The sequence below is a fragment of the Miniopterus natalensis genome, chromosome 5 (genome assembly GCF_054644295.1).
Source record: "Miniopterus natalensis isolate mMinNat1 chromosome 5, mMinNat1.hap1, whole genome shotgun sequence".
Classification (NCBI taxonomy): domain Eukaryota; kingdom Metazoa; phylum Chordata; class Mammalia; order Chiroptera; family Miniopteridae; genus Miniopterus; species Miniopterus natalensis.
In genome coordinates this window covers 57483661-57505371 of record NC_142085.1, presented here as the reverse complement: position 1 = coordinate 57505371, position 21711 = coordinate 57483661, and the positions used below count along the sequence as shown (strand labels likewise).

Below are 21711 nucleotides of genomic sequence, written 5' to 3'. Positions count from 1 at the left end.
CCCTCTTCATGGGCCAAGATTGTGCATCATAAAATATCACACCCCATAGCATAAGGTGGAGATTAGTGCCACTATTAAAGAAAGGAATAGCTTCATATAGTCCTGGATGGGTTGTGGCCCCGGAGTACCTTAGGTCCCCTGGGTCAGTGTAGATGTGGGCCATCTCCATGAGCAGCTGGTTCTGACTTGGATCCAGAACACCCCTTCATCGCGGCTGCCAACCCCCAGCAAGTTGATTTTGTTTAAAAATAGTAATAAATTCACACTAGTAAGTATGTAAAATAGGAGTCCTTAATTCAGGTAATAAATTGAGTTTCTTGAACAGTATTTTTTAATGTAGAGACTCTCAGAAGGTTTATAGAGACATTTAATTTTATTATCCCAAAGATTTCAATCTCTGTTCCAAAGATTTCATGAGCAAAATATAAAATAGATTTTTTACACAAGCTTAATTGGCCTGAAATGATTATTTAAAAGGTCATATACTTCCATTTACTAAATGTTTTCTGTGAACAAGCTGACCTGTGAATTTCTCTCTCTCTGAAGATACAGACAAAATTAAATGTTTTATTGAATTGAATTAAAGATGACTTCATAATCAGGGAAGAAAGATTCATAAAGGCTTTTTATCACACGTGACTTGCCAACGTGTGGTAGGTATCTTTTCTCAAATTGATTTTCAGAGGTATTAGATTTTATGGAGGCAAAGCCAAACTTAACAAAATTGTTATCCATATCTTTTGGAAGAAACCAGACCTCCATAGCTAGTTCATCTGGAAGTAGAAAGTTACACTATCGTAAAAAACAGCACATTAATATAATATCTAGTCTACCTTATCCTGCTAAAAAGCCATCAAAAGTAAATAATTAGGAATAAAAAAGTACATAGTTAAGGATTTTCAACACTGTCAATATAACTTTTAGTGTTTCAATGACCAAATCCAACAAAATTAAAATTCTGCACTAGCTGATTCTTTTGGATGTGATACATAAAAGCAAAATCTATATGTACATAAATTTTTTTTTCCTCCATAAAGACAAGGCACATAGTAATGTACTCCAAACACCCCTGCTGGTAGCAGAATCGTGCAACAGGTTTGGGAGTGAGGGGTTAGGTGCAGTCAAATTTCCCTCAGATGAGTTTTAAAACAGGCACATTTTTTTTAAATGGGTCAGACACTCAAAGGCAACAAGATGATTTGAGTCTCCTGCTGGTCCTGACCCTCCACAGCGTCACGGTGCTGCCAGAGTCACCCTCGGAGCATTCACTCCACAGCACTGAGGGCCTCTGGGTGTGGGAGATGCAGATGAGAGCGGCATGGCTCTGTTCTCACAGTGCTCAGTCTTTTGGGGGAGACAGACTCTTAACACACTCTACAGAACTGTGCGCTAAGTGCTTCAAGAAGCCAGGATGCTGGAAGCACTCAGAGGAGAGTGTGCCCAGCCGAGGCACTCTCTTCAAGGCCCTCAGTGGTCCACCTGACCACAAGTTAACACTCAAAGCCTGTAACTCTTAGCATAGTTCTCAAATGTGGCTCATGCACCCACGGGAGTTCCTTGTTCAGGAAGCTGACTAGGTCAAACTGTTTTCATAATGATACTAAGGCATTATTTGCCTTTCTCACTGTGTCGACATTGGCACTGATTGTGCAAAAGCCATGGGGGTAAAACTGTTGGAGCCTGGGCACGAATCAAGGCGGGGATACCCACTCCACAAGCAGCATAACATGCTTCACCACCATGTACTCTCGGTAAACCACCAGCTTAAGAATGTCCCTGCAATAAAAATGGTTCATTTGATTAAATCTCCAGCCTTGAGTACAGTGTTTTGAAATACTGTGTGATGATATGGGAAGTGCACCTAGAGCATCCGAGCTGCACACCCAAGTACAACAGCTACCTTGAGAAACATTGTAATTGCTTGAGTTGTGAGCTACACTAGCCATTCTTTTCAAGAAAGACCATTTTTACTTAGAAGAAGGACCATCAGACAAACTGCAGTTATCAGTCGTGGTTATTTGGCAGTCTTTATTCTTGAAAATGAATAAAGTGAGGCTGCCTGTCATTACATGGAAAATTGGTAGTATTTGTTGCCAAGGATAAAATTCCAGCTTTCAAGCAAACATGAGAATCTTTGAAAATTTGTATCCACCACTATGAGCTTGGCAGCTTCCCAATGCTTAAAGTGGGCCATAAATGAACTTGTCAACATTTGGAAGATCCGCTTAACTCAGTGGACCAATACTTTCCAAATGATCAATGCATCTTGCTACAAAATCAGGCAGGGGTAACAGATCCATTCTAAGGACAAGAAAGATCAACGGATTTTAACGTCACAGACTGTGAGAAGTTCATTGACACAGTTTCAGGCTCTACAATGCAACTAACCTTTAAGAGACTACCAATTATTGAGTGTGTAGTAAGAAAGACTATCCATAATAATCTAAAAAGACTATTAAAATACTTTTTCCAACTTCTCTGTGTGATGATGGATTTTCTTTATATGTTTTAACCAAAATATCAAAACAGATTGAATACAAAAGATACAATAATCCAAAGGTCTTCTGTTAAGTCAGATATTAAAAAGATTTGAAATATAAAATAATGTTAATCTTTATTTTTTTGTTTTGAAAAAGTTTCTTTTTACTAAAAAAAGCTATTTGACATGTGATGGGTTTATTATTATGTTCTGCTTTGTTATTTTTCATTAAAATATGCTGTTTATATTAACATGGGATGGGTTTATTATTTTAAATAAATTTATACATATTTAAAAGTATCACTTTCAGTTTTTAAATATTAATAGCTAGGACATGTATAAACTAGAGCTCTTTGGGATCTTCAGTAATTTTTAAGATTGTAATGGGTGGGGTTCTGAAAGTAAAAAGTTTTGAGATCCCCTGTGTTAGCCTATCAGGCCCTTCATAATCTCACTTATCTTTCCAAGTTTATTTCCTAACCTTTCCCTTCTCTTCTATCTTCCCATCCTCCCATCCCTATCCCCATGTCCAGCAATGACTAATGACTTTCGGGCCCCTAAACAGTCTACATTCCTTGTTTCCACTGTTCTTTTGCCTGCCCTCTCTGCTACCCTTATGTGTCAAGTTTCTAGTCATTCTCTTAAAACCAAGTTCAGTAAAAATTTCCCTAGAAAGTTAGTTATGCCTTCCTTGGGGCCCCAGGGGCTTTGTGCAGAGCTTGATTTTTGCATGAGGTTGTTCACAAAGCTGTCTTTCCCTCTATGCTGCAGAGTCCCCAGGGCAAGGAACAGTCTTCCCCACCCTGACTCACTGAACTCCAGCAGCCAGCGTGGCCTAATGACTCCGGGTCAGAAGGAAGGCTGTAGTGGGTGGCACTCCTCAGAAGACGAGATGTACTAGACAAAACAGCAAGTGCACACTCAAACCCTAGCTGCCCAGCAGATACACAAAACTTCTTTCCCCCAAACACTTCCAGAAATGTCTTCTATCATAGCCAGAGGTCCCCCACCACAAATGTGAGCAGGCATTCCCTCTCCCTCCCACAGGAAATCGGAGCCCATCCAGCTATTGTAGCCAGAGGTGATACCATGGCGACACTGTTTCCTAATTACAAGCTCTTTGGAATGAGCCTGTCTTAGCTATTCTGCCACCTTGGGACCAGATGGAAAATTCTATCACAAGCCCAACCACCTCTAAAGTACAATGATGGCAGGGAGGTGGGGAAACAAGGGAAAAGAAAACTTTGTATTTAAATTATAATTCCCATTCTTAAAGGAAAATAATGGTAGGGGAGTGCTCGAATAATTTGCTTTTTAGTAGCAAAAAAAAAAAAAAAGCAAATGGAGGCACTTTCCTCATTTTTGCAACTAACGTTGAGGCCACAGTGTGTGTGACCCTCCCCCTTCACCCAGGCCCTGTTTCTCCTCCTTTTCATCAGCATCCTAGCTGCCGCCTAGTTTAGCAAATCCTATTCTCTAGTCCTTCTCTTTCTCTATAAACGAATGCAAGTGGTTTAGTTTAGTGATTTTCTTTATGAAAAAGTCTTCTCCAGCTGCCGAGGATCAATTTCAGACTACAGTTCTTATTTACCAACTGGATGGCAATTACATTGGAGTCCGCTCAGATGAATGCACCAAAGAAATGAACCCATAAACATATTTTGTGTGTGGGTAGTAGAGTTAAATGACAGCTTGCTGTTCTTTGTTAGTAAATGGCCCTTCAGCTTCTGAAAATGAAAAGGGGTCTCAAGAGTCTATTGAAGGAAGCTGCTCATGTGTGGATAGAGAAACCAGACCCATGCTAGGAGCACGCTAGGAGCTCATCAGAACACATGCAGTCTCCAAAATATTATCTGTTGGCTCTTCCAAAGGGAGCAAATTCAGTCTCAATAAGGAACTAAAATAGATAATTTTTCCTGCAATAAAGGACTTATTTAACCATAACAATTATCAGGTAGCTCTATTGTTTGTTAGGCAGGAGAGATTAAGAAAACAAATTTAAAAATGCCAGGGGGAAAACTAGAAAAAGAGAATATATTTTTAAATTTGAATGTATTTTAAAGAGTAAAATGTGACTTTAAGAAAAACATGTTTGGGACGTTAGACCAGCTTCACCTTCTTTGGCCACTCTAAGCAATTTTATTCTGACAAAATTCCTCTTGCCTATTATTTTATCATTTTTAAATTCTGGCTTTATGGTGGCATCAATCAAATATGTCTATTATTAGGGGCTTAACTTTTATCTGCAATGTAGAATCTTCCACAGAATCACAGAATCTCAGGGTTGGGGATACCTTCAAGGCCACTGAGGCCTTTGCCTTCTCCCATTAGATGCTTGGCTTTCTTCTCTGTTTTATTTATAAGGAGGGAGAACTGAGACAACTTGTGGGGGGAAAAGCATAGACATACTGAGATCAAAAAATCTGTTAAACTGTTAGAAAATGCAGAGCGTTGTCCATGTGCTGTTGAACTGAATAGAGAACAGACCATATGTGCATGTGATGAGTCAACCCGGACTGGACACCCAAAGTCAAAACATGTGACACAACTGCACACTACAAAAGCTTTGCAGGTAACTAACTTTTAATGTTTAATTTTACATAATTTCATACCTATAGGAAAATGGTAAATATAGTTCAAAGAACTCCTGTTTACTTCCCAGATTTACAATGACTAGTATTTGGCTCATTAGAGAGTACTTTGTTGACATCTATACCCATAAATATTTCAGGGCTTTCAAAGTAATACATTTTTTTTATCATAACACAAAGTTAACATAAAAACCATCAGAATAAATAAAAAATATGTCAACTACAAAGAAAAATAATCTGACTTCATTTTGCACAAGAGAAGAATTTACTGGTCCGTTTTGTTTACTGTGATACTCCCAGACCCTGCCACAGCACCTGACACCCAACAGGTGCTCAATAAATACCTGTTAAATTAATTTCTTAATGTGATGGTGTGATACTATATTGACTGCATTTCTAAACAAAGTATTTTTAAAATAAAGCAAAGGCAATGACAGCAAAATATTCAGTCATTTCTTTATGATTTATAATTCCCCAGTTTCAAAAAGAGGAAAAACCTTCAGTTGTAAAGGACTGATAGGAAATCACCCTTTGAAAATGAGGCAAAGCAGATTACAACATAACAAAACTGACTCTGTTGGCCCCCCTCAGGGCCACCAGGAGGACCTGCTCTCTCTTCACAGGTAGCGGTTTCTGATGTATTCTCGGTACACAGAGGTGTCTTCTCTTCCGAGGGGCTGCATGATACCTTGACTGGCCTGGATGTGGGCCTGGAAGATCTCGGTAGATTTTCTGTCTACCCTGGGAGGCTGAACTTCATAGATATTGTCTTGTGAGAAAGCTGAGATGGGTGTTCTATAAAAGAGAAGAGAAGAGAGGGCTACATTAAAGAAAATAAAGAGAAGGACCTCAGAGAGCTGGGGTGGCAAAGCGTCTGAGTGCTGCTCACCTTGAACATGTGGACTCAGTAGTAACGACGGGCTACTGTGACCTCTGCCCCTCTGGACTGGCTTCCCTGCCTGCCTACAGGACAGCGCTGGACCAGCACCTGCCCGGGGAGCCTTCCTGAAGCACCGGCTGGGCACCCCCCTCTGTTCCACAGCCTCGGGCACACCCATGTCTGTGCATCCACCTGCCTCACCTGCCCCCCTCACACGACTGGAGAAACTCTAGGCGGGGGCCGTACAGACTCTTTGCTCCTTGGCCACATCTTTTTTTTTTTTTTTTTTTTTGGTATATTGATTTTATATCCCACAATTTACTGAATTCATTTATTAGTTCTAACAGTTATCAATAGTTTTTCAAAGGAAGATTTAGTAGGAATCGGTGAAGTAGAAGATGCTAGTAATTCCTACCTCGCAGGCTGATGAGAGGAGTAAATGAGTTTATGTATGTAAAGGGCTCACTTATGCCTGGTACACTGTAAGTGCTCAGTAAATGTGAACCACTGTTAATAACTATAGGCGCATAATTCTTATCTGCAATTCTGAAACTCTAAAAGCTTTAATAACCTAATGTTACTTTGCTAGTAAAAACTGATCCAATGAAACCCCTTTGGAGGCACATCCTGACATGAACCGACAATACTCATCCCGCTTCATGTGAATATTACTGTGTTTAATTATCAGACAAGGCCTCAAATCACACTGGCGACATTATTACAAGGCGTATGTACCATCTGGGTATTCAAACATCCCCAAAATTCTGAATTCTGAAACACATCTGGCCTCAGGCTTTAGGATGAGGGGTTGTGGATCTGTCCTAGGCAGCTTCCTTCCTTCCTGAGATGATCTGAAAAGCACCCAAGAACCTCTCTATTCAAAATACCCTTCCCTCCCTACCCCACCTAGCCTAGTGCTTAAGATTGCCATCCATCCCTTGAGGAAGGCGCTGTCTCCAGAAAGGCCTTGTCATAATGCAGCCCAGTGTCTGACACACCCTCTACTGGAGGAAGGCTGAGCAACTACTGGTTATTACATTCTTAGCTGGAGGCAATTCCTCAAGGGATGAGTCAGCCAAGGCAGGTTCGATGCAGAGTCTGTGCAGAGTGTGGGTGGAAGGCCAAGAAGATGTCACCAGTAGGGGAGGATGGTAATCTAAAACAACGCAGTGAGGGGCTGGGAGTGCAATGAAAACACCCTCGACCCCTTGGCCCAGGGCTGGCCCTGCCAGGTGGAGGGGAGCTCTCCACGCCAGGGCACCAAGATGACCCAAAGAGAGAAAGTCCACAGAACCCATTCTGCTGGGCTGGGACTTAGCTTTGCGCATCTTATCAGAGGAATCGGGAAGGCATTCTGGATGCTTGACTTTTTAGTTAGCTGGGACCCCTGGAGCTCATCTCAATTGTTTTCACCTCAGTAATATATTTCAACTCAAATTTGGTATATAGTTTATGAAATACTTCCATTTTTTTCAAAGCACTCTTGACAATTTCACATAATTTTAGAATGGATCCTCATTTAAGTAAACAAAAACCTAAGGATGAACTGGTTCACTCCAAGTTAAAAGAAGTTAATGGCGAAGGTGAAAGAATCCTGAGATTCTGAACCCATCATACCCCAGCCTGGCAGTAGTGCTTTTCTTCAAAGTACAAAAGCTCCAGCTACTGTACTGTCTGTGGCTGACACGTCCTAGTGGTGGGTAATCAGGATAATCAGCATATGAACTCTTCTCAGTTTCCTCTCGCAAAGCACAGCAACTCCACAGGCATTTACATAATTCAAAGTGAGATGCTAGAATCCTTTAACAGTTGATAATATTCAGAGTCAAATCATTTTAATCTGACCTTTAAAAGGAGGCTCCATTGGCCTTTTCAGAGATTGTCATCAAAGCACCAGCCACAGCAACGCCTCCTGTACCACACAGTCTACACGCGTGTACCACCTCCCCTGCACATATATTATCTTAGTTCATTTTCTCCATTTTACAGATGAGACATTTCAAGTCAATTTTTAAATGGGACTGATGATTTCTGTCCTGTCTTTGACGCCAGACCTTTGCCCGGAACCCTTTGTGCCTTAATGACGGCCTCTCCGGCTAAAATCACGCCAGACATCCAACGAATGGAGCAAAACACGGTCTGGGAACTAAACCTTAATGCAGCTAAGAAGGGAAAATGCCAAGTCACCCAGTCATTGCTTTGTCCTTCAAAGGACTCAGCTGAAGACACAGGCAGGCAGGCTGTGGGAGGTAACAGGCCCAGGGCTTGGCAACTGTCTGATGACGCGGGGCTGGGACAGCCACAAACAGGGCCACAGATCAGCCACGTGCACCCAGTGCCTTGGGTCTCAGTAAACCAACCAGGAGTCCTCACCCTCATTCTCAGTAAATCGCTTCACTGCCGCGTGGAGCAACGGGAAACCCTTACAAACACTAGATACAGAATGCCAAGCATCGGCTTTAAATGGGGCCAGGCCGAGTGGCTGGTGGGTCGCGGGCTCCAACGCCACCTCACTATAGTTTCAAAACAATGTAGGGAGTCAGAAAATGCATCAACGGGCCCCCCGTCCTTTTCATTCTTACAGACTCAAAGTCTATATTAAACGACAAAATTGTAATGTTAAAATGTTTGTTAATGGACTTGGGCCAGAAAGAAGCTTAAGGCATACCCAAAATCAGAGTGAGTTCCTCAGAGTCAAGGCAAAGGTTCTCTAGGTGTGGTCTCCAGGCCAGCAGCATCCGCGCCACCTAGAAACTTGTTAGAAATGCAGGTTCACAGGCCTACTCCAGACCCACAGAATCAGAAACTCCAGGGGTGGGAGCAGCAAAGGTGCAACAAGTCCTCCAGGTGATTCTGATACTTGGTAGAATTTAAGAATCTCTGGTCTAAGGAATCCAAAAGTATCTAAAATGCTACAAATACCTTATTTGTGGACAGTGAGCAAAACTGAATATTTTAAAGCAAGAGCATCCCCTTTGAGAATGATGTTCTATCATAACCTATGCTGAGAGCATCATTTAACATTTAATTGTAAAGATAAGCAGCAATATCAGATTCGCCACACATTTCCTAATGAATCCCTGTTGGCTTACACATATCCAATGCAGGCAAGAAGGAAAAAACATCCAAGACCCTCCCAAGGGGCTGCTGGCTGGCATTTTGACTCTGAAGGCTCTGGGCAGAAATGAACGTAAACCTACTAACATTCCCAATACTACATGCTACATGGTATTGTCTCTTTATTAGCTTTCATGGCATCTCTTTCTCGATATAAAAACCCCCCATAGTATTCAAACACTAAATGATGTGAAAACTGTAAGACTACATTTTTTACTCATTCCAGTAGAGAGAGTTGGCTTATTGTGCACTTTCATGGTGGGGAAAAAAAACGGATCCACTTTTCTCTGCTGACCATAAACAGAGGGAAGATTTTTTTCCAGCTTCTCCTCACAGTCGCCAACGGCATAACAACTCTTGCCCCTAATTCAAATGCTAGTTGTATTTGTGGAGACAAAATATTACAGTTACAAAGTTGCAAGCTCACTTCTTTTTACCTACACTACCTAGCTCCATCTCTGAGGAGAGCTCTGTTTCACCCCTCAAGGGATGTTACGGTCTTGTTTGGAACAATGTATTGGCGGCTCATTTATGGGCCGCGTGATCCATCTGCTGGGTGCACTCAGCCACCGAGGACGGAGGACACTCAGCCTTGGCTGCGGTTCCCATTCACAGAAGAGCAGCACTCCGGGCAGAAATCCATCAGACACACCACATGCTTAAAGAAAATCGTACTGGCGCCCTTTCATCCTCGTTCTTAAGTGTGGTGCTCCTCGCTCCGTTAAACTCTGACCGTGTCTCATCTTAACCGTCTCTCGCACTTGGATGCAGAACTAATGTCTGAGTCCCTTTTAAAGTTCAATCCCTGTTGAAGTTTTTTCTGACTAATACCCAATAAACATGTTGGTTTCACAAGAAAATATTTAATTGGTCAGACTGAAATGTCTTCTGAATTTAGTAATGTCATGATGATTTGTAGCTGGTGATAGAAAAACTAGGTAATATTTTGTGTAATTGTCAATAATTTTATATATGTGATACTTTTCCATATGTTAAAATCTTATACTCTTCCTATCATTTGCATTTTGGCATACATCAAACCCCATTTGGCATTTCCAGAAAATTTAGTAACGGTTCTAGACACAATAAGTTTCCCTTCCAGTGGTCCCCTCTGTTGCCACCACAAACTCCAAGTTTTCTCCCAACATGGCTGTTTTCGCCTCACCAAGTCATTCTGTGTTGGTCATGACTGAGTCACAGAATCAAAAGAATATCATAGCTAAAGACGACCTTACGGGAGACCTTGACCAACCCCTTTATTATTGACGATCATCATTAGGTCATTTCTTTCATTACTTTCTCTACTTTCTAGGAGAAAACTATAATTAGGGGCATGTTCACATCGACCAGATGCTCTGGGCTCAGTGGAGCAAAACCTCAGCAAATCTCCAACAGCACTAGCCTGTGATCATTAGTCTAGTTGTCTTTCCGCCAGTTTTGGAATTTCGATTAGGAAATGATGACCCTTATCATCTAACTGGCAGAGAGGACCAGTGTACACATTACCATGGTACGATTTTCTCTCTTTCTAGCCTTTAATATTTGCCGGGCCTTTCAGCCCTTAGTTTGCGGTGCCAATCTAATGGGTTTTATGTGCCCACCCATTGCTTCTCTTTAGTGCCCTCGCTGGGCTGCTTGTATCTTCCCAAGAGGTTCCTCACACACTGGCATCTACCTGGAGTCTCCTGCCACGGCGACGCAGTGAGGTGTTTGCTTCTTCATGTTAAAAATCAAACTCTCGAACTGTGCTTGCCCATATGGTAGCCAGGAGTCACACGTGGCTATTTAAATTTATGTTTAAATTAATTAAAATTAAATAAAATTTAAAATTAGTTCCTCAGCAGCACTAGCCATTATTTTAGGCACCCGACAGCCACACGCAGCTAATGGTCCCTGCATTAGACAGCGCAGATATGGAATGTTTCTATTGTCAAAGGAGGTTCTACCGGATGGACTGTTTTAGAGCCAATTTCCTCTTACTTTTCCCTCAGAAATTCTGGGTACTTTTATGTCTTTCTCAGCCCATTACCCTAACACAATATGCTTCTGCATAGCGCTTATCACTGTCCAATCCTTTATGTGTGTATTTACTTACTTGCATGTGAACTTCATCTCTATTGCTCCTTTACCCCCAATGCCCAGAAGAGCACCTGACACATGGTACGTGCTCAATAATTATTCACTGAATGAGTGAACAATGTGTGGTTAAGGATGATTTTACCTTGAGTTTTGAAACGCAGAACCTGAATTCAGTGTGATCTGGATCACTCTCGACTACAGGGAAGCTAGGATTCCCATCAGGAGCTTTGCCCTTCCTTAGGTTCCTTTCCTCAGATAACCCATAGGTGGTGCTTTCTAGGGGGTAAAGCTATCAAAGGGGCTCAAAAACAAGGGTGAGGCAGGAGGGGTGAGTTGTTATCCCCCTTAAGAGGTGAGAAAATCATGACTCAGAGATTAATAAATTTACTAAATGGGATGAAATCAAGAGGAAAGTGTCAATCTTCGAGCCACCTCTAATAAAACAAAACAAAAGGCCAAATATACCCCTATATCTGGGATCCTAGACAGCAGGCTCTACCTATATTTGCTTTTATATACTCTGTAAGACCCATTTCAGTGCTGGAAATTGGGTAAAAACTCAGTGTTATTTGCTGCCTTGCCCCCCTTGGGCACTTTTACATGTCTTTGGGTAGATACATATGATTCCACACAGTAAAGGTGGCAGGCTTGAGAGGCAAGCACTTAACTATGATTGGGCCATTAAAAACCCATGCTATTAGCCGGTGACAATTCTAAACATTGTAAGGTAAAGAATAATTATTTCTCTTTTTACTCCCGCTAAAAGAAACAAGTGTATACACACAAATCTATATACACACAAAATGCTGTGAATCGAATACATGATCCCCAACAAAGTCCAATATTTCAATCTTATTATGCCATTGAGAGCTAATCAACATGACATAAAACAGTAAACAAATCTGATTCCTTCAAATGCAAACATTTCCAAATCCTTTCAACAGCTGCTGTTATAATGGGATGATTAGACTGTCTTCCAGCAGAGACACTGAAAGGGAGGTTAGAAATTTCAGAGGCAGGTTAAAATTCAAAGATGACAATAATGCCAGTCCCTAAACAAACTATTAAAAGGAGCAAAAGGAGTGATAAGAAGGAAGTAAAGAAAAAAATCTGTAATGCTGGACCAGAAAATGTACTGCCTTGCAGACCGGAGATGCATACAAGGCCCTTCAAAGGCTCAACAACAAGGAATCTCAACCCCTTAGAACAGAGGGAGTCTTTAAAGATTTTGAATGGAGAGCGATAGGTGGCATTTTGGTTATGGAGAGAGCATCGGGACAGCAAAACCCTTATTGTGTGTGTTTCTCAGACACTTATCTGCCTCCAGCCTGTCAGGGAGCCATGTCCATGAAAGGCATGCAGTCTTGCAAAAGTTGAGGATTTTAGGCCTAACCCTAAGCACCATCAACAACCCAGAACAATTATTTACAGATGAAAGTACAAATGACCTTAATACAGCTCAGAGAAATTGAAGCATCTGTAATGTCTAAGGCTGCTAAACTCTATCTGTTGAAGACTTATCATCAGATCCACTAAATGAAAAATCAGTGTTATGTGTACACACACATAATCAACATATTTATATATATGTCTATATACACTAATACATTTTATACATGTATATATTCTTTAAACACAATGCTGAGGAAAGAGCAATATATATGTATTTCAATCCTCCCCACAAAGTGATATACTTCAAATGAGTCCATGTGAACCTGCTTTTACAATGTCCAGCCTATTGTGCAGATATTGAAACAAAAGTATAGTTGATGAGCATCTGGGGTAATGGAGCCAATAAATCTAGATAACATATTGCAACCAACATTTGCTATTTCTTAGGTAGAGTTGGAACATCGTGCTCTTAAAGGGTAACTATAGCCATATATATATGATCAATGCAATACACACAAGAGCCTTAGAGGCTGTTATAAGCTTGTCAGAGGTGGAAGTGGGGAGGAGGTGGTAGAACCCTTAGTCATGTAGTTCATCTGCATCTGGTTAATCAGGTGGTGCCTATTGGCAGCAGAAGTACAACTAGCCTTAGGGACATTAAAAAATGACTGCCCATCAGCTATGCTTTTATTGCAGCTAATGGGAGATGGCTAGTATACCAAAGACCTTACTCCACTACCCAAGGAGGGTGCCTTCCTCATTCTTGCACAATGGAATTTGGTCACTGCTAACTGCAACGGCACCTGTATGTTTCCCATTCTCCTCCTTTCTGAATGAGAGTTTTTCTTTCCCTTTGCCACTGTATTTTGGAAGCAGGCAGGCAGTCTTCTTGTTTATAGGTCACTACATCAGAAGAAGCCTCATCTGGACCTAATAAAGAGAACTGCACAAAACCCAGAGATCGTGGACTTTGAGTAGGATGCAGTAACTTAGTGGGGGTGGAGGGTGGGTTTTACTTATAGCAAGAGGAGTATGCATGGGTAATTGGATAGCTGGAGGAACAGACTGTGACAGATAACAGATTAGATTTCATAGTAGCCACCTGAACTCCTCTACTAGTGTGCAGAGGCTCAAAAGCAAAAAGTAATACCCCAGGTTCCCTTGCAATTCGTGTTCAAAATGTGATTTAGGTTCTACCCACCACTTGTACTACAGAAGGCTAAGATCTGGAACTGAGCCATATGTAAAGAAGCAAGATGTATGGTATCCATTTTGCAGACTGTGGCAAAGGTGCCATGGCTGTCAGCTGGCCACTGCAGTGGCAGCTTCCTGATTAGGGCTGAGATGGCTGGTTTTGCAGCCAGCAGCTGCTGTGACAGCTCCCTGATCAAGGCAGATGCAGCAGCCACTCCGACAGTTTGCCATATGGTTTTGGGAATTGTTCCTGGAAGCTTGCTCTATGGTCTGCTTCTTTGGCCCTCCAGTGATTCTGAAAACCACCTAAAATCCTATAATAAATTACTTTCTGTTGAAACTACTTAGAGTGGATAATTTTTTTTCTGCAACTGAATTCTGATCACCATAGCCAGCCAATGAGCAAAGCATATCCAGCTCCATCTCTCTCTTGCTTTACCCAGAAGCAAGTAGCCAGGCTCCCAGGTGACCCCTGTTCCTAGATGGTTCTAGTGGGAAGGGGCTACTTCCAGCAACTGGGCACATGTACATTTGTTGCCCAAGGAGAGAAATAGGATAGTCTACCACAGGCACATATATGAGTGGCAATAGTAGTACTTTAATGTTTAATGTTTTGGCCATAGCCATTGATATTTTTATTGGTCCAGGTACAACAGAATGACAGTGGTTTTACATTCTCTCTGAGAACTGTAAAATAAAAGTGTTATTTGTGTTTCTAAAAGAAGTTTTGGTTTTAGAGAAATAAAGCAGAATGACTTTTGGATTTGAAATGGGGAAAACTGCCAATTTAGGGTGCAATTTATAAACTGTATGGTTTCTCTCCCATCTGCAGAGCATATTATCTATCTTGTTACAAAATGAAATGCAGTTTTTCTCTGTTCCAGCTGTGTTTTGATTACAAACACCGAGGGAGTGGCCAACAGTATTTGGCTGCATTGTTTATAGGTTATAACTTGAACATTTCAGCTGTTGTTTAATAAGAGAACACTTAAGTGGCTTTGAGCCACTGGACACAGGGACTGGCTATCCTACCCAGCGCTGAGTCTGTTCTGCCAATAAAGGACAGGTTGCACATTGAGGGCATAACAAGCTGTTCTCAAAGGGCAGAGAATGAGGAGGGCGCCCCAACAGAGGACAGATCCGGGTGGGGAGTGAAAGCTGTGGGTGAGGAGGGTGTGCATGTGTAAGGGTGCCCTGAGGAGGTACGCTGGAGCCTGAGTAAGGAGAAGTGGGTGTGGGTATCCATGCGGAGAGGTGGCCTGCGGCAAGGGGATGAGGTGGGCATTCATCAGGTGGGTATGCTGCAATGGAGTCAGAGCCTGAATGGAGGGCATCCATGTTTGGGAAAGGGTGGATGCAGTGGAGATGGGAGACTGGTTATGTATGGAGGAATCAATCAAATAAATAAATATAATAAGGGAAACAGGAGCCTAGTTTCTCACTGTAGAAGAAAGTACTAACATGGAAAGGGAGAAAGATAGAAAAAGAGAGTACCCTACAAAGAGAGGTGTCAGTATGAACTTATAGATTTAAATATGTATATTTACCTTTATTTATATTTATAAATACATTTATATTACATAATATACAAAACACATATGTAGTGTATACTTGTATATACATATATAGGGTGTTTCCCAAAAGTGTGTACACATACTTGGAATAACTAGAAAGGCAGTGTCTATTAAAATGCATTTCATTTTCAAAATTGAGCTACCAGCTGCTAAAGTGTGTACACATATTTTTGGGACACCCTGTATGTATGTATACATTTACATATACAGATCTGCATATATTAACATATATCTGTATATGTAATTAAGTGTATGTTCTATGAATGGGCCTGGGAGCAGCAACACCCCAATGGCAATAGTCACACCTCGTGCCCAGATCTTGGCTTTAATGCTGTTTTCCACTAAAAGGAACTAGGGATCCTTAGAAAAATGACTGATTTCAGGGCTAGGGCCAGCAAAGAACATGATGAGATTAGAACATCTTGTGCCAGAATCAAGCAAGTGCTCAAAAAATGATGAGGAAATGTCCTAAGAACATAGTAACCAAGTTAAAGGGACTTGTGTGAAATTTGGGACAATTTGAACATCAAAATAAATAATGATCGCAACAAATTATTCCCCAATGAATAAAATAGGAAACCAAGATCTTATACTGAGAAAAGTTAAAAAAAATTGAGACTGATGAAGGGTTATTTACATAGTTTCAAAGTATCTCCCATAAAACAGTCAGTAATTAAAAGAGGGAGAAAGCCCCACTTGCGTGGCTCAGCGGTTGAGCATCGACTTATGGTCCAGGAGATCGCGGTTAGATTCCCGGTCAGGGCACATGCCCAGGGTTGTGGGCTTGATCCCCAGTAGGAGGCATACAGGAGGCAGTCGATCAATGACTCTCATCATTGATGTTTCTGTCTCTCTCCCTTTCCCTTCCTCTCTCTGAAATCAATAAGGACATATTAAAAAAAATTAAAAGGGGAGCCTGGCCAGGCATGGCTCAGTGGTTAAGCGTTGACCTAGGATCCAGGCGATCAGGGTTCGATTCCCTGTCAGGGCACATGCCCGGGTTGCGGGCATGATCAATGACTCTCTCATCATTGATGTTTCTATCTCTCTCTCTACATCTCCTTTCTGAAATCAATAAAGATATATTTTAAAAATAAAATAAAAAAATTTAAAAAATTAAAAGGGGAAAAAAAGAGCAACTGCACAGTGGAAAAGCCCAGAGGAAACCACTTTAATCAACGGATTGGAATAAAGACCATGAGAAATGAGATGCAATGAAATGTGTGCCACCTGACAGGAGGCAATGAAAAGAACCTCCATCACTTCTGTGCTATTGCTGCCTGTATTCATTAGGTACCTTAAGCCAACAAACACGTATTATGGCACAGTTTCTGGGGGTCAGGAATCTGGGAGTGGCTTAGTTGGGTTATTCTGGTTCAAGGTCTCTCATAAGGTCAAAGTTAAAGCTGTCAGCCAGGACCACAGTTAACTCAATGTTTAACTGGGGCTGAAGAATCCACTTCCAAGCCCACTGAACGTGGTTGGGAGGCCTCAGTGTCTCACTGGCTGTTGGCTAGACACTTCATTTCCTTGCCATTTGGGCCTATCCATAGAGCTGCTTACAGACGAAGCTTGCTTCCCAAGAGCAAGTGATCTAAGAGACCACTTTTATAACCTGATCACTTCTGCTATATGCTCTTGGTCACAAAAATCAGCTCTGGTGCCATGTGGGAGGAGACTGCACAAGGGTGTGAACAGGAGGCAGAGCCAGCCTGAGGACTGGCTCCCACACTGCCAAAGATTGGTAACCTGAAGACAATCATGGCAAACCCAGACTGAGGACCACTCTTCAATATAATTGGCCTCCATTTTTCAAAGTGTCATGGTCGGACCAGATGGCTTCACCAGTGAATTCTACCAAACATTCAAAGAGGATTTGACACCTATCCTTCTCAAACTCTCCCAAAAAACTGAAGAAGAGGCCATACTTCCTAACATGAACATATTTTATGAGGCCAACATAACCCTGATGCCAAAACCTGACAAGGATAACACTGAAAAAACAAAACCTGCAGACCAATACTTCTGATGAATACAGATGCAAAAGCCCGAAACAAAATACTAGCAAATCGAATACAACAATATATTTAAAAAATAACGCACCACGATCAAGTGGGGTTCATTCCAGGGGCACAAGGATGGTTCAACATACACAAATCAATCACTGTAACACACCACATTAACAAAACAAACAATAAAGCATTTGATAAGATACAGCATCCATTTATGATCAAAATACTCAATAAAATGGGTATAGAAGGAAAGTATCTCAACATAATAAAGACCATATATGACAAACTCTCAGCCAATATCATACTCAATGGTAAAACACTGAAATTTTTTCCTCTGAATCAGGAGCAAGACATGAATGGATGCCCACTCTCACCACTCTTATCCAACACAGTTCTGGAAGCCCTGGCCAGAGCAATCAGGCAGAGAAAGAAATAAAAGGGATCCAAATTGAAAAGGAAGAAGTGAAAGTGTGATTTTTTTCAGATGACATGATTCTGTATATAGAAAACCCTAAAGACTCCACCAAAAAACTATAAAAAACAATAAACAAATACAGTAAAGTTGCAGGGTACAAAAATCAATGTACAAAAACCCATTGCTTCCTTATATACTAACAATGAAACTTCAGAAAAAGAAATGGAAATACCTAGGAATAAACTTAACAAAGAATGTGAAGGACCTATATACTGAAAACTACAAAGCATTATTAAGAGATACTGAAAAAGACACATGAAATGGAAAGATATTATGTGTTTGATATAGTATTGGAAGAATCAACATAGTTAAAGTGGCCATATTACCCAAAGCAATATACAGATTTAATGCAATCCCCATCAAAATCCCAATGTCATTTTTTAAAGAAATAGAACCAAAAAAATCACCAGATCTGTATGGAACCACAAAAGACCCCAAATAGCCAAAGTGATCCTGAGAAAAAAAAATGAAGCCAGAGGTATCACACTACCTGTCTTCAAATAATACTACAGAGCTATAATTATCAAATCAGCATGGTACTGACAGAAGAACACACAGACCAATAGAACAGAGTTGAGAGCCCAGAAATAAAACCACAGGTATTTATTTGGGCAAGTAATTTTTGATAAGGGAGCCAAAAACACACAATGAGGAAAAGAAAGCCTCCTCAATAAATGGTGCTGGGAGAATTGGAAAGCCATATGGGAAAGAATGAAACTAGATTAGTTTGCCCCCATGTACAAAAATTAATTCAAAGTGGACAAAGACCTAAATATAATATCTGAAACAATAAAGTACATAGAAAAATACATAGGTACTAAACCTATAGACCTTGGTCGCAGAGAACAATGCACACGAGAAAAGTCTCCAAAATTTTAGTGGCTTAGTTTTTTAAAAATAAAACTGTTCTAAGCATTTTATCTAAAAAATAAAGTGTAAGGGTCCCCTTGGGTATTCAGAGAACACAGTCTCGTTTCTCTTGGCTGTCTCTGTTCTCTTGACGGCCTGCTTCTCTACATCACACTTTCTGATGCTGAGGGAACTGCAACAATCACAGACAGCCAGGCCCACAAGGGTCTTTCCCGAGGACAAAGGCTTATCTTTCTCAGAATACATTTGTGGGTCTATGTTCTCATTTCTGAATAAATTTTAAATTTTCATGAGAATTCTCACGATGTAACTGTTTGCTAATGAGCTTTGTGGCAAGGGCTCTTTGCTCAGGGCATTAAACAGTTTATTCTACAAGTAAAGAAACAGTTTAGAGCTTACTTCCCTTTGGGCTTTCAATGTGAGCGCAGTACAAGAGGAAGAACATCTGCTGCGGTTACACAGGCCGCATTCTAGTGCAGGTTTGTATCCTTCCTTCCCTGTGACTTCAACAACAGAGTAAGCACTCTATACATATTACTGAATGAAGGAGTTAGTGGGTGAGTAAAGGGACCAATGAACCAGGGGATGTCAGAACTAGTGCTCTAGTCCAAGCCCTCATTTTACAGAGGAGGGGGCACGGGAAGGACAGGGAAGGACCACGGCTCAACAATATTAGACGTGGCACCAGATCCAAGGGCTCCCAATCCTCAGGCTTAGGGTTCTTTCCACAGGTTCGTGCTGCCCCTCTTATTGGGCACCTGTGCGAATGAAGTGCCAGTTAACTGGCTAAGGAGTTTTTTGTTTTGTTTTTGAATAACTATGTCATTGTGAATGACTTCTTCATATCCATGTCCCCCAAAATGATTGTTTTAAGCCAATCACAGCCCATGGCCGTTGGCAGTGACAAGTTTAGGGACTGGTTTGTGACCCAATCCTGGCCACTGAAGCATGAGAAGTCTGCGGGGCAGGGACTGGGGCCCATGCTCCCGAGGAGGAGACACAGGGAAAATGTTCCTTTTCTCCCTTAGGCAATACTGTGTCTGACTGTGGGACTGGACCTGCTGTAGCCACCCTGCTAGCAGCCTGAAGATGTGAGAGCAAAGAGATGGAAAGGAACTGGGCACTTAATGATCCTATGAAGCTCCTGAACCAACCAACTCTGGAACCTGCCCTATGTGCAGTCTTCTAGCGAAGTCAAGAATGTACATTATCTTAGAGTTTAAACCAGTTGAGTTAGATATTCTGTTATTTGGAACAGAAAGTATCTTAAAAGGACCAAATAAGTGTGTAGCAGTGAAGAAAAATGACCACCCACTGAAAGGGTCTCACAACCCCCAGGAGTTTACAGGCCATATTTTGAAACTCACTGGTTTATGCTTAACTTTTTCCCTTTCTTCCTTTGGTGACAACCTGCTAGATGTCACTGTTTGTTACTATCCACGCTCCTGGGGGAGGCTCTCCCACTTTTCATTGCCCCCAGTAGTAGTATGGGTTGGGGAAATTCCAGCTGCCTGGCTCAGGATAGCATGTTATTGGACTTAGGGTTTAAGTCCCAAAGAAATGAATTTGAGTCCTAATTTTATCATTTAAAGGTTTTGTAACTCTGATGGAACTGCTGACCTTCTCCAGGCCTTATTTTCTTAGAAAAATCAGACTGAATCCAGTGATCTCCAGGTATTTTCCAGTTCCCAGATTTCATGGTCCTGATATGCACTAAATGCATGCTAATGGGACATTCTGAGAAGAGCCCCTCTCTACACAAGTCTGATTATATCTTTGTACCTCTAGAAGCCATTATAGGCAGGCTTTGGGAAGAAAGAGTAAATGAAAAACTCAGAGGACACCAATTGATTTTCTCATTATGAGGCTATTGAGAAATACCCAAGATTCCAGGTGTAAAAAAATAAATAAGTAAAATAAAATGAAGGCTAAAATGAAATAATAAATTTAAACTAGTAAACAATAAATTCAATTTATTTATATCATCTAGACGATCTATAAAAAACCAATAACTGGTTTGTTACAGCATGCGAAAATCCGAGGAGAGTATTACCTACTGTTACCGCATGAGAAAATCCAAGGAGAGAATTACCTACTGTGTTAAAATTGTTCAAAACAAGTAAAAACAAAATATTTGGGCTGATAAAAATAATGAGTAGAAAACAGTGTGTGGGATAAAGTTACTGGTCTGAGAAACTTCAAATATAATTCTATTTAGAGTTTCCCCCCAAATACCTAAATAACACTTTAACTCTTTTTCTATCTGCTAAACATTTACTGATGCTTCTGAGATTATCAGAATGTTTTTTCCTAGCTCTATTCTATTATTAAATTAAATGTATCTGAATATACTAACTGTGTTTAGTCTATTTACTTTCCTGTTTTCTAACCACATGATAGAGAAACTACCAATTTAGCTACTCATCTTTTGAAACAAACCTAAAAGAGTTTTATTTCCACAGAAGTATTACTTTGATGTACAATGCTTAAAAAGCACTAACTGACTTTATTTTGACATTTAGTAATGAACTTCTAATAATTATAAGTAGCAAAACAAAATGGTTAAAAAAGTCAAGATAGTCTCAATCCCTCTTTCCTTTCAGATAAGAGAAGGATACATTTTACTCGGATGTTTTGGGGCTTAATTGTGTTTTGGTGACATCACACACACAGAACAGACACCGTGACCCTTCGCTAATGGATGTAAACCACCTCACAAAGAGTGTTTTACAAGCTGAGGGGAAGTGGGCTTGAGAGGGAAGATTTTTAAAAATGTAAAAATTTTCATTCTTTGAAACTGAATCAAACTGCCATATATATATTTTTTAATTATAAGATTCCAAGAGTAAATTACATACAAAAATAAAGCAAACCTTTTAGTGCTTCCTGGAACAACAGGCAAATGAAAATCAGGAAATTATGGTTTAATTCTAGTTAGGTTGATCAAGGGATTCCAAGAGCTAGTTACATATGGGTGGAAATTCTTTTGAAGAGCTTCAGCAATTTGGTAGCAACAGGGAACTGAAAACCAGAAAATCATGGAGCAGG

At 40.8% G+C, this 21711-nt stretch overlaps 1 protein-coding gene across 1 annotated transcript in view; it reads right to left on the bottom strand.

The window, feature by feature from the left end:
- Positions 1 to 5044: 5044 nt before the first annotated feature.
- The window catches only part of FIG4 (FIG4 phosphoinositide 5-phosphatase), a 95861-nt gene continuing 79194 nt past the window's right edge, over positions 5045 to 21711 (bottom strand). Inside the window, exon 23 of the mRNA XM_016217536.2 lies at positions 5045 to 5865. Within this exon, the coding sequence (XP_016073022.1) occupies positions 5688 to 5865 (178 nt within the window). The 3' untranslated portion in view covers positions 5045 to 5687. The remainder of the gene's footprint in view (positions 5866 to 21711) is intronic.